This window comes from Pterocles gutturalis, unplaced genomic scaffold (assembly GCF_000699245.1).
Source record: "Pterocles gutturalis isolate BGI_N339 unplaced genomic scaffold, ASM69924v1 scaffold49224, whole genome shotgun sequence".
NCBI lineage: Eukaryota > Metazoa > Chordata > Aves > Pterocliformes > Pteroclidae > Pterocles > Pterocles gutturalis.
The window spans coordinates 1049-14780 of NW_010137573.1; the positions used below are offsets into that span (position 1 = coordinate 1049).

The window sequence follows — 13732 nt, forward strand, 5'->3', positions numbered from 1 at the left end:
TACTTTACAACATGCCCTCTTTCAACTTTTTTGATATTTTTTCCACTCCAGCTTCTGGAATTTGTATAAAAGCCACTGAGTTTTATTTTTTTCTTTTGAACTGAAGACACTGAGCTGGTGGAATTTCCTTTAACTGGAAGTATGTCTGGACTTGTGGTTTTATTATTTGCACAGTTTTATGTTGTCCAGTTTGTTTACTCCCAAGTACAGGGAACGCTCCATTAATCATGGGAAATGGGCATTCATTTCACCTCTTTAATTTACATTCAACTCTTTTTCTCACAGTTGAAAGGGACAAGGACTTCTCCCACCAGCGAAGGCACTACAAAGAGTTTCGCTTTGACCTTACTCAAATCCCGCACGGAGAGGCAGTGACAGCAGCTGAATTCCGGATATACAAAGACCGAAGCAACAGCCGCTTTGAGAATGAAACAATTCAGATTAGCGTGTATCAGATCATCAAGGAGTACCCAAACAGGTACCCTCTTGGCATGAATGTATCATGTGCTGAATAACACCTGATGTTTCTGTCTTAGTCGGGGACACAGTAGCTGATGATAAGCATACCCTCAGCAAGGCATCATTGCTGTCACTGTGGCTTGTGCAGTATTAATACTTTGGCAATGACAACAAATACTGAGCAAGAAAATAACTTCTCTTCAGTGTAATTTATTCCAGGCTTATGGAGAGTTACATGTCCAATCTTACCAAATAATCTGCCCATGCACCGAGAGGGTGAGGCTTTGTGTTCTCAGTGAGCAAACAGTGGAGTCATATCCACAGTCCAAATGTCTGGATTTGGGAAATGCACCATTTGCTGACACTGAAGTACTACCAACCAAGATTGATTTAGCCCCTTAAAGGCAGAGAAATTGTTCAACTCTGTTTACATTTGAAGGAGCATGGGTTTTTTGCATGTGTTTTAATATTCTGCCAAATATAATTTTAAAATAATGTCAGGCACTGACTTTAAGATGACATATACACACTTAACACATGCAGGTCACCAAAACTGAAAATTCAAACAAGTATGCCATTACACATGAACAAATCTCTGAATCTGAGGTTGCAGAGCTCTGTGTGTGACATATTTCCAAGACTCTGCAAGATCTGACTAAATGACCAGCTTTCACCAGGCAAAGTAGCTAAATACCCGAAAATTCCCATTAAAAACTAGTAGCAATTCCAAGATGCTTCTGAAAAAAGCTACATACCCCCAAAATTTGGGTTCTGAAATTAAACTGGTGTATGTCTTTTCTCAGAAAAGTGGAAAAAAATTGGTTTGAGATAAACAAAAACTATCCCTTATCTTGGAAGAGATAAAATATTTCTATCCTGGGCATGTTTAGCAAAAGCAACAAAAATGGCAGCTGAAACATGCAGAGTATCAGGGGGGAAAAAATGTCCCATCACCAGTTAGTTCTAAGGCTGGGCCAGAGTTCAGATCTCTTTTCTGCTCGCAGAAGCTTGAGCTTGTACGTTCCAGGTGAGATCTCTGAACATCAGGTTATAAAATTTTTAAGGCTATAAACAGGGAGTAATTTTATATCAATGGAGCAGAACCAACACGAGGGAAAGCACTCATCCTTCCAGAACATCTTCTGCTTTCTTAGTAAATTTGGGCAGGAACAAAACAGTGCAGGATTATTTTTTTTTTTACCTCTGTCTTCAGCTTGCAAAAATTATTTTGATGCAGGTTCTAAAAGAAACTTCTTGAAGGGAGGAATGAAAGAGGAAGGAACAAAACATATCTTTTTAGAGAGCACAGGTCAAGGCTAGGGTGACGAAAGCTCTTCACCTGCAAACTCAACAGATTTTTTTTTAAGAACTAATGGGAAAAGTTAGTTTTTCTAATCCACTTGATGTATTCTTTTTTTTTTAATGTTTTCCCAGTAAGTGGTTTCTGTTCTATTTTAGAAAAAGCAAAACTGCTTACTACTCTGAAGCAAGATTATACTTTAATATTTTCTGACTTGTTAAAATGATGACTGTCTTTGTGAGACCATTAAAGAATGCTCTTGATTTCTTTCAATACATAAACATAACTTTATAAACATTTTACATTTCTATTTATAAACATAAAAGCCCCATGTCCTGTAATGGAAGCAGGATGCTGGAAAGGGGGACATGCAACGATATACCATCAATTTGACTTCACCAGTATAACTACAGCAACTTCAGATGTAGACTGTTTCCCTCTTACTGATTTTGCCAGTCTCTATTCATATAGGGAGTATATAGAGGCAGATGCCTCAGTGGGACAGGATGGGAGAAGACACAGCACAGAAAGGACATGGACCTGTTGGAGAGGGTCCAGAGGAGGGACATGAAAATGATCAAAGGCCTGGAACACCTTCTCCATGAGGAGAGGCTGTGAGAGTTGGGGTTGTTCAGCTTGGAGAAGAGAAGACTCCGAGGAGACCTGATTGCGGCCTTTCAGTACCTTTCTTATAAGAAAGATGGGGATAAACATTTTAACAGGGCTTGTAACAACAGGAGAAGGGGTGATGGTTTTAAACTAAAAGAGGAGAGGTTTAGGCTAGGTATAAGGAAGAAATATTTTATGCTTAGGGTGGTGAAACACTGGAACAGGTTGCCTGGGGAGGTGGTAGATGCCCCATCCCTGGAAACATTCAAGGTCAGGTTGGATGGGGCTCTGGGCAACCTGATCTAGTGGAGGATGTCCCTGCTTACTGCAGGGGGGTTGGACTAGATGACCTCCATGGTCCCTTCCAACTCAAACTGTTCTATGATTCTATGATTCTAAGATGACAAGCTCTGCACTGTTCAAATTAGAACCAAGGAACTTTCACACCTGCTTCTTGATACCTCCAGACAGAAGATCTCCCAAGAATTTTTTTTTTTTCCAATAAAGCCACAGCTTTTGCTTTGGAGCCCAGACTTCACTAGTGTTATTCCTGATTATGACACCTCAGGTTTATCCTACATATATACCATGAGGTATTAGGTGCAAATTTTTCAGAAGCTGCAACTGCAGAATGTGAGAGTGAGAAAACTGTGAGGGTGGTGAGGCAGTGGCCCAGGTTGCCCAGAGAAGCTGTGGATGCCCCATCCCTGGAGGGGTTCAGGGCCAGGCTGGATGAGGCTTTGAGCAACCTGGGCTAGTGGAGGGTGTCCCTGCCCATGGCAGGGGGGTTGGAACTCGATGATCTTTAAGGTCCCTTCCAACCCAAGCCATTCTGTGATTCTATGATTCTGTAATGTCCTACACTCCTTACTATGTTGTAGTCTCAGACATTTTTCTGTCTCCGTGGCAGCGTGGCTGCTGAAGTGAGTATGTACTGAATTCACTTGGAGTTTGCTGAAATGACAGTCTCTGGGACTGAAGTTTTCTCTTCGTTCTAAGTAAGTGTGTAAAGCACAGCCCATGGCAAGGCAAACTTTCCTACGCAGCCCTGCCAAGGTACTCCTACCCGGATCTTTTCTCATGACGAAAGTAATGTAGTCCAACAGGCCAAATCCTTGTTCATGATCTGGTGGCAGCTAGCCACTAATCTAACTAAACCCCAAGGATTCTTCCCGCATTAGGGAATCCTCAAGTGGCATTAAGATACTAAAGCAGCTTTCTGGAATGAGGCGAGAGGTGAAGGAGCATTATGGGGATGGCCTATTACATAGTAATTGTGATCTGATCTGGTTGAAAACTTTTCTGGGTTTTAAGGAACATATAGATGGTTTATTCCACCTTAACTAACTTCCTTAAGTGACCCAGGAGATCCGGAGCTTCTTAGACGTTCTGCCCGCAGTCTCTTTGCTGAAATTCTTGACGGTGGTAGCGTTTCTGCTGTAGACAACTGGCCATTTGGGACCAGACTGAGATCACTAAACTTAAACAGCCTCCATAAAGGTAAAGCCAATCAGCTGTATTCTGCCTGAATGTGTTCACTGTTGCATTTCAGGCTATTTACGACATAATACCTTACTTTTTTATTACGTGTTGTGGGCTATTTTTTAAATAGAAATATTTTTTTAAATTAGAGCCAAAATTTGCAGCTGTTTTTCATTTTAAGTGTGAGTGTTTGGGGTTTTTTTCACAGAATAAAGGAGAATTTTAAAATTAAAAATGTCATAAAATGTGATAAGTTTGAGTGAATGACAGCAGCTAAAGGGGGCCTCGATCCCACAGCCCTCGCTGCCTTATCAGGGGTCAGGTTTTCTCCCTATATTTATACCAATTGTGAAAAAAGCTGGTTTTTTTCCTGAAAATATACTTTCAATTTCTGTAGTAAATTGCTGTTATGTGGGATAAATCATTAACATTGGTCTGGAGGCACCTTCTCTCTTCTACTTGGTGTTCTTGAGAATCAATTCATTTTCTCTACGTACCCACAACTAATTTTTGGTTCATTTGCTGAATTAATAGGTAAAAACAACCTCCCTCTTTGAGTCTATTACCTTAGCCAGATCACTCTGCTTGTAGGAAGGCAGACAAGAAGATTGACATGCCAATGGCAAAGACACTTGGGTGTGAGTTTCTACTGCAGTACAAAACAAAACAGTCACATTGAGGAGAAATCCACAGGGGAAATTTTCCCTTTATAGGGATTTCAGGACTGTACCATTAGTTGTGCCCTATTCTGATTTGGCATATGAGACACTGTGCCTCCTGACTTTTGAGAACATTCTGTATCAGCCCCAGGAAAGTTTGGAGCACAAAGAATCTATATGGGAAAACAATTATGTATTCTAGGAGGAGACAAACGTAAAATTATAGCACTGTGACTGTAATATTTTATATTCCAAACAGTTTTACAGTTTTCTATTAAATCTACTGAATGATCCAAGAAATATTTGTAAATGAACATCTTAAAGACTGTCGCATTCAGAGTTAAACCTTTCAGCTTTAAAGTTCTGATAAAACTGCTTATTAGAGAAAAAAGTTTGCATTTAAGACTCCAGAGAGTACTATTCATGAGCTTGTGGTACGTTGTTAATTTGTTCAGTGCTAGCATAGCAGGGCAGGCTCTTTTGAATTGCAAGACTGTTTTCATGTTAGCTCCAGAGGGAGAATGTATGTTTTCTCCTTGTGTGGTCATTAGCACAGTTCTACTAGAACGGAAGCGATAAGAGCCCAGCAAAGGATCATCCTTCAACAGATGAAAAAAAGGTGACTTAAAAGAAAGCCCTTTCAATTTTATTTCTTTAAAAAAAAAACCCTTCTTTTAGCATTACTGACCTCTTTAACCTGATTCTGCAGCTATTTCTCACATGTGAGTAAACATATGCTTGTCATAGCCCATTTAGTCTAATTTTCCTGAGTGTTGAACAACCACAGTTACAAGAGCTACATAATATGCTGTTTTCAGTAGCAGACCTTTTAGGTGCATTTAGAGTGTTTGGTTTAGAAAAGGCAGCAACTTCCTACAAAGTCATTGTGATTAAGCAAGATAAGGATACAGTGACAGGACCATCGTAATTTTAAAGCCACTTTTTTTTACACAAAGCCCATTATTTCTCTCTTACCTCTTTAAGAATATATTCATGCTGTCTGTAAAGTAACAATATGATTCCAAGGTCTGTGTGAGCCAAGTCTGTCTTTAGTTGACTTGGACACTCAAACTTTAGAATAAAATACATTTTATTGTATATTATTTTTTTGCTTACTATTTGTGGGAGAAAAGAAATAGGTTTCTATAACTATAGACTTAGCTTTAAAAGGCTAAATTGTGAAAACAGTTTTTAATAATGCATGCTGCTTTGTAGAAGCATGTAAAATGAAACTCATGAGAGTTAAATGTCATGGGTTTAGTGTGGCCATTGTAGCAAATTATTTGTAATACAGATGTGGTTCTGGAACCAATTGTGTCAGGAGATACGTGAAAACAGAACAAATAAGCAATCCATGCTAAACATTTAGTAACATGATTATACTAACTGCCCTGAGCTGCCCTTCCGAGTTGCTGGAAGATTTCATAGGAACAAATTTGAGAATATACCAGGAAACTGAGGGTTAAATGTAATAATTAAGTTATTGAATAGATATATAATTTCTACTTTGATATAGAGACTTATTTTCTAAACATCTGTACTAATATGAAACTGAACCATCATCTATTCATTTTTTGTCATATGATATAGCTGCTGTCATATGTTATTAATAACAGATTTTTTTAGCAATGTTATGCCTTTGAATTTTACTTGAAATTGGAACGTGATTTTGACATTTTTTGTCTTTTACACTGAATGGTTTATAAAAGTTAATCTTCCTGAGACATTCTAGTGCTGAAAGATGAATCCTCTATACACAGCCTCAATTATATATTTTGTGTATTTACATCAGGAAGCTGGATTTTTCAGATTTTCCAGAGCTGTAGTTTTCACATGCTGAGACTCATTTCAGAAAGGCCTTTCAGAAGGAATACCTGTATTGTACTAAACAATTACACGTTAGCTACAGCACATGCTGCACTGTGTTGTGATGAGGATATGTCAAAGGATTATTCACCTGGACTCCAGGACGTCACTGTCAGCAAGGAAATTAAGGACAAAAGATAATAACATTTGAATGCCTCAACTCTCTATTTTCTTTAACTTAGGGATGCAGACTTGTTCCTGTTAGACACAAGAAAGGCTCAAGCTTCTGATGTGGGCTGGTTTGTGTTTGACATTACTGTGACCAGCAATCACTGGGTGATTAATCCACAGAACAATCTGGGTTTGCAACTCTGCGCTGAAACCGGGGACGGTAAGACCATAACTGTAGATCATAACTGTACTGTAACTAACTGTAACATAACATAACTGTACCTTGTCATCTGTTGCTGGGAACCTTTTCTGGATGAATGTTTTTTAACTTGACTGGGCAACAATTCACTGAGAGTTTATAAGCAAAGAACACAAGTCTTATCCTGCCGCAGCCATAGTTTACAAGCTTTTCATTATTCTTAATTCTGTAGAATATGGCAATTATAAAGGTAACTGAATAATGTTTAAATAAATGAAGTCTGGGATAAAAGCTCCTACATACAAAATGAAGTTCCATTTTAATATTCTTCCACTGATTATTACATTTAGGAAACTCAAGCGGATTCGTGTAATTTTTGTTTTAGGAAGTTTCTAAAGATCTTTCTGGGCTGAAGCATGGAGAGAGGTATAAAAAAACTCAGGACAGTTCAGAAGACACCTCATAGCTGCTGGTACTGATGTTGGAGAAAGGTTAACAATAGGGTAATGTGGGAATTGGCTTTCTATATTTTGAAAAATAAATAGTTAAAATAATTTTTTATCTCGGGTTAAACATGTGAAATCTTGAAAGTTTTAATTAGCTGAAAATTAGTAAGAACAGTATTAAAACTGAAGTCAGATCTGTGGGTTTTTACTGCAAATTTACTAGGCTACTACATTATTCACAGTTATGTTCTTAATTAAAAAGTGAAAATGCATCTCTATATAAAATAGTATTTTTAGAAGAAATGTTCTTTACTTAGACTTCTTCAGAAACTAATAAAAAGAGACTTATATATTGTTTTTTCTGTGATGGTTCACTCAATCCATACTACTTTACAAGCAAACTTTCAGATTTAGCTCTTTCTTGTCAAAAAGATTTTTATGTCAGAGGTCAAGGGATCCATGATGCCAGTTAATCTAAACCTTAGCTGACATAATGTTAATGAGGAGCAGAAGAAACCCTGGTGTAAGGATTAATATTTTTTTCTTCTGTCTTTGTTCTGGCTACATTTTCTCATTGTTTTTGATCTGAATTCTCCCTCAGGCTCAGCTGGGCTGTGAACAAAGCATCTCGTACTTTTTCAGCAAGTGCTCTGGCTGCTGGAGAGTTATGCAAAAACTGCCCTCCTTTAGGCATGAAGCTTAAAAAGGGAGTTGGCAGGCTTGAGCCAGAGCATATGACCATTTCACCTAATATTGCCTATGTGGTCCTAGTACAGTCAGTGGAAAAGGAAGGCAGCAATTCAAACTAGACCATGTTGTTGCTGGGGTTAACCAGCCTTCAAAGGCACCACATCTGAGCCCAGGCTGTAAGGGAGCAGCTCTGCTAGGCAGACTGGTTTTGTGAGGCCATTTTTAAGCTCTTAAAATTCTGGAGAGGTGACACCTCCATCAGGCATCCAAATTAGGTGGACTGGCTTCTGGCCAGCTTTCCTGCTCCAGAATAAACTCCATCCTTGAACTTTTTTCCAGGAGATTCAAACACAGAAATTATTGAAAATGAAATATCCATGAAAGCATTCATTAAGAAACCCTAGAACCATCAATTTGTTGGTTCTAGCCTCAAAATTGTATCCATTCAGTAAACAACAGGAAAGTTTGTATGGGTAAAAGAAAACCTTTAGGTTAATACACTGAAGAAATTGTAAAAGAACAGTTTATGTAAATATTTCCCCTGTCCTACTCCCAAAATCAAAAAGGTGATAGATAATTTTCTATTTTAAATTCCAAAGCCACAGGCAGCTTTACCTTCTGCACCTCACTTATTCAAAATTCTCAGCACAGCTGCTTGAGTGAGAAGGGAATTCCCCTCTTCCCTCACTTTCTGTTCCCTTTTCAGTTTATTCATGCAAGAAGAGTGCCCTTCTGGGGACTAAAGTTTTCAAAACTATAAGGAAGACCTGGACTATACTACTTCAGCTTAGCATAAGTAAAATCATCCTTTCACGTTCTTACAATTTCCCTCTTAAGGCTTTGATTATTTTCATTGGGTTGTTGTTACTTCTGGAAGCTATTAGAAACACCAGCAGTTGAATGACATGTTTGTGTACAGATGGAACATGAATTTTTATACATGACTCAGTATGTAGTGGACTCTGTTTGTAACCCAGAGAACCCCACCCACCTTCCCTCCAACCCTTTCTCTACGAGAGCTCAGAGACTGGTTCAAATCAACCAAAAAACCCTGCCTTGGCTCAAGGGAACTTTAAGCCATGCAGGTCTGAAACATGGTTGTTGATGCCTTCAGCTGTCCAGTGAGTTTATGGGAGGTAGAGAGTTCTGCCCCCATAACCGGGGAGACATTTATGATAAGACCTAATCCATTAACCTTTCTATTGCAACAGACCATTAAACTGAATGGTATCCTGTTAAGTCAGAGGTTCCCTGTCTGAGGTATTCAGGTGCTGCACTGGGGCCCTGGATAATCAAGTCTGTAAATACATACCAATTTTTAGATTTATTCATACAGCACCTTTAAAACAGGGAGCCAATAATTACCGAGACTCCAGGGTGCTACTATATCGTTATCATTACCATTAACAGTAATCTTTCTTACGGTTATCTTTCAGTGACTTTTTTAGGCAATTACTTGTGTAGATATATTTCTTTGGTGATCCCTGAAGATGGTGCGTAAATAATAATAATGTCTACATGAGGAATGAAAAAATTTGTAGCTATTTAATGTAACAGTGTGATAAAAACAACTCTGGAAGAATGTCTGGTTGCTGTAATTCATATTTTTCCCCCTTTGAAAATGCTGAAAAAGTACAAAAAGCCACATGACATTGGAATGTGTTTTCTTCTTTCTTTAAGACAGTATTTGGTATCATACGCCTCATTTTAGCATGAAATGTAGACTTTTTCTCTTAATGGGACGTTTTATTTTGAACAGTAAGAATAAAGGTTTGCACGACACATATGGAAGCTGTCAACATATAATGCACTGTTTCCCTGGGGCTGTGGTAAATGAAGGATCAGGTTTTTTTGATTCTCTTTTTTAATGTCTCCTCAACATTCTGCAGCATCCCTTTTTGGCCGATTCCCTCCTTTTGGCACCAAAACTCTCCACGGTGTTTAAAATGAGGTGATCATTTTCACACTGATGGAAGTGCGGGTGTTAGATTAATTGCAGCATAAAATCAATGTATATGCAGAAAAAATTTGAAAAGCTTCATGTGACGCTTTTCCTATACATATACCATGTGTCTCCTAAGACTTAAAACATGTTCCAGTGAATCAGCACCTTTGTATTAAAACTTAACTTTTTTATAATTGGAAGCGAGCAACAGTTTGAACGTCACTTTTACCGGAGGAGTATAAATAGCTGCAAGAGTATTCCTTTTGCTGTTCATATCATTGCTGAAGAGAACCTGGGGTTGCCTACAGAAAATGGGAGAAGGAGATAACATGTAACAATGGCTATTGAGGATCCACAGAATAAAACAGGCTCCAAATACACAGCTCTCAATACAGCATCTTGGTAGCCCCCACAGCCATGCAGTTCTGTGACTTTTCTTAGATTACTGCAGCTTTCAGTTATTTTCCAGCTGCCCGCACATCAGAGGGGAAGAGACTGGTGGTACCTTTGAAAAGCCCAAGCTGATTAAGGTGATTTCTCTTTCCACAGAGTCCTGTGGAAGGTTTATTCAGGCTTTCTTGCTGTTTGAAGTGGGCAGGCAGCAGGATTCCTCAGCCCCCCAACTCTGACTCTTACTTCAGGTATCTTTTGTGTCCCCTGGAAGGGGGTTTGACTCCTAATCCTACAGGCTGCAGGGAGGATTGGTGAGGTCCTTCTCCAGCGTTGATGGGGCAGACATTAAAAGACTCGCTCTCTGTTTTTTAGCCTCTCCTCATTTCACCCTGGGCCTTCCAAGTTCCCTTTCTCCTATGAAGCCTTCAGAGAGGCAGCATGGCCACATTCTCTATGCCACAGAGGGTGGCTGGTTTGCTTTCAACCCATAGCAACCTTTGGCAGCACCCTGGCTTCTTCAGATCCTTGGCTGCATACTTTACATTGGCCTTGGCCTCAGCCTCACCTTCACAATGCTAAATGTTATCAATCTCATCCCAAGGTTGCCCACAGTCAACCTTGACACCTGACTTACTTGACCACAGTAGACATCAAAGACCCTGGAGGATGCTGCTGGGTTGTTACATTTGAGTTTCTTGGTGGATCTGGTATTTACAAGGCAAAGTATCAGGAGTGAGTTCACCTTCATTAGTGTCCTTACAGTGGGGGAATTTAGGATATATATATTTATATTGATATATATATGGACTTTGGCAGGCAATAGCTCTGCCTAAATTCTGAGCCATCTGGAAGCCATATAGCCATGTTAGCACAGCACTGAACCCGAGCTAATATATCCTGCCCCTCAGCAGGTTTTATTAGCTTGGGCTCAAGCACTGCCTAAGTACAGCTACATGAGCTCTGGTTGAGAGCTGACTTTGGCCAAAGTTACACTAGTAAATTAAACATGCTCAGGAATACTGTGGCATGAAACAAGCCGGAGGGATGACTCTCTCAGTCTCCAAAACAGGGTGACACCCTGGCAGCTGCCACCCAACAGCCTTGGGGTGCTGGGGACTGTGCAGTGGAGCTGGCATAGGATGTAAGCGCACTAGGAGCATCTTTCTACCCTGAGCAGGGCAGATGATCCAGCTCCAGCACCTGGGAGCGCTCCAGGGCACTCTTTAACTTACTCAGATAGGTGTAACCCCTGTTTGCCGCTGGGTCAGAAATACAGTCAGCATGTTCTTGTGTCTGCTTGTAGCAAGTGATGTGAACACACCCTTTGTTAGTAAGGGCACACTTACTTTAAGCAGGAGGGCTGGGGAGGTGAGGTGGGCTCCCGCCCTTTCTCTGGTCACCACTGCATACTGGTGCCTACTGGTCCTGGCTGTACATCTGTGCAACTCCCCCTCCCCCCTGCCCCCCAGACAGATGAAGAATACATCTGCTTCTCAGAGCCAGTATTTTAGAGATAATGGCATTTGTGTTTCATTTCATTCAGAAGACTTTTATCCATTTTATTCTTTGGTGGATGACCAATTAATCTAATCTCTTCTTGTTTTATTGTTTTCCTGAACACATTTTTAACTATGCAGAAAAGCCCTAGGACTCCCACAAACCATTCACAGTTTAAGTACATTAAAGTGAAATTATAAAAGTACTTAGCAAGCATATTTGTGTATGATTACATCTGATCTTTTGTGTAAGCATACATGGTGTTGCCACATTATACAACATACCACGGTTCCTAATGTGATCCCAAGTGCTTTCTTCAAAAGCTTTATGAATACCAAAATGAACACGAAAAGATACACAGAATTCCTTCAACTGAACTGAATAAAACCAACAAAATGTAAAATTTTAAAACCAAAAGCTGAATCTTTATTTTTGACTAAAGCTATGAAGCCTAGGAAATGCAGAGCAGACCATCTGAGACCACCCATTTTTCAGAATTCCTTTCAGTCTCCAGGGAGCAGAAGAGTTAATAAGACACATGAAGCTTGTTTCAAAAGTATATTTTATGTTGATATAGATAAATGTATCCAGCAAAGGAAAAGTTTGCATAACAATTAATGTAGATGGTACAATAGATACAGTATAAAATACTTTGGAGTTGGAGTGTTGAAGATGTCCTATATATATACCACCACATTTGTATTGTTAGATTTTTTTCTTCTCCTTTTTTTCAATAAGTCTTCATTTAAGCTTTAGTAGCCAAATTCTGCCTCAATTCTTTTGTTTCTGTGAAGTGTCATTGCTCCCAAGAGTACTCTTCAGGTGTGAGAATCCACAGAAGTTTCTATCTAATTTTGAAAACTACTTTGTGAGCTTTCAGACTCAGAGCCTCAGGACAGGTTTTGCTCAAATATTAGATGTTATTGGACCTTGTATACTCAGGGTCTGTGTTCAAAAGGCCTTTCCCAATCCTCATTTCAGATATCACTCCCCACAAGGAGGAAAACATAGGTGTGGTGCTGGCATTTTTTTTTTTTTTCAGCAAACCAGAAATGGATTCTCAGCATCGCTAAAGTTTTCATTTCTCTCTACAATTATACAAAATTATACTGTGACCTAGCAGTAGTGGTTAATGTGTAAAATGTGTTTTTGTGGCTTGCTGAACACATTTGAAAGTAAATAACTGCTTGTTTTTCATAACAAAATGAGCGGTTTGCTGCAGTTCGATGACTCAGGACAAAATAATGGATCTTGGAATCACTTATTGTCCTGTGTTGCCAGTGTAAATCTGGCCAAGACGCATAATGGCTGGAAGTTCTTGCAAAATTAGTGTCTGCTCAATGCCTTACATAAGATATATACTGCCTGAGGAGAGACAGCCAAGTCACAAATCTTACCACTGTCATTGGCACCCATACTGGCGATCTCAGAAGAAGTCAACTTTCTCAATGTCATGAAGAATGAGGCGATGTCTCCAGGTCAGGACTGTGAGACAGATTGTTATTGAAAGTTTGAAGGGCTCTTGCATTTCCATTTGGAGCAGCTGAGGGGGAAAATGAACTTTTAAGATAGAACTTGATCAGTTCATGAAAATAATTGTATGATATGACTGCATGCCACAGCAGAAAAATGGGCGTAGTGACAGAGCAAATAGTTCTGCAGTTATCATCCTGAGTGTTATTCTGTGGGTAAAATATAAAAGAACAAAATCATCAGGATTGTCAAGGTAGCACCTTTTTATAACTGAACTTCACAGTTATTTTTGTATCAGCAATTCCTTTAGTATAACGGAACAGAATGTGAAAAGGCAAATAATATTCAATGAGTTCTGTCAGTCAAACCGGCAATTCCATACAACCTTTTAGGCAAACTGCTAAGGGCACTTTACTATCAAATAGAATAAAAGCCAAAAATAAGATTAAATGCCAAGTCAAACAAATACATCTTGCCAAAGTCTCAAAATCATATGAATAAGGACTAAGGAGTTCAGCAGATTGGAACAAAATGCTTTAAATAAGTCTTAGTCTCCAAATATACCTGTCAATATGGAGAAAATTTAATAAATTACCATAGCAG

General features: G+C 39.2%; 1 protein-coding gene across 1 annotated transcript in view; it reads left to right on the forward strand.

Moving 5' to 3' along the window:
- The first annotated feature begins 227 nt into the window (after positions 1 to 227).
- The window catches only part of BMP5 (bone morphogenetic protein 5), a 28685-nt gene continuing 15180 nt past the window's right edge, over positions 228 to 13732 (forward strand). The window contains exons 1-2 of the mRNA XM_010082644.1: positions 228 to 478; positions 6558 to 6706. Of these exons, the coding sequence (XP_010080946.1) occupies positions 228 to 478; positions 6558 to 6706 (400 nt within the window). The remainder of the gene's footprint in view (positions 479 to 6557; positions 6707 to 13732) is intronic.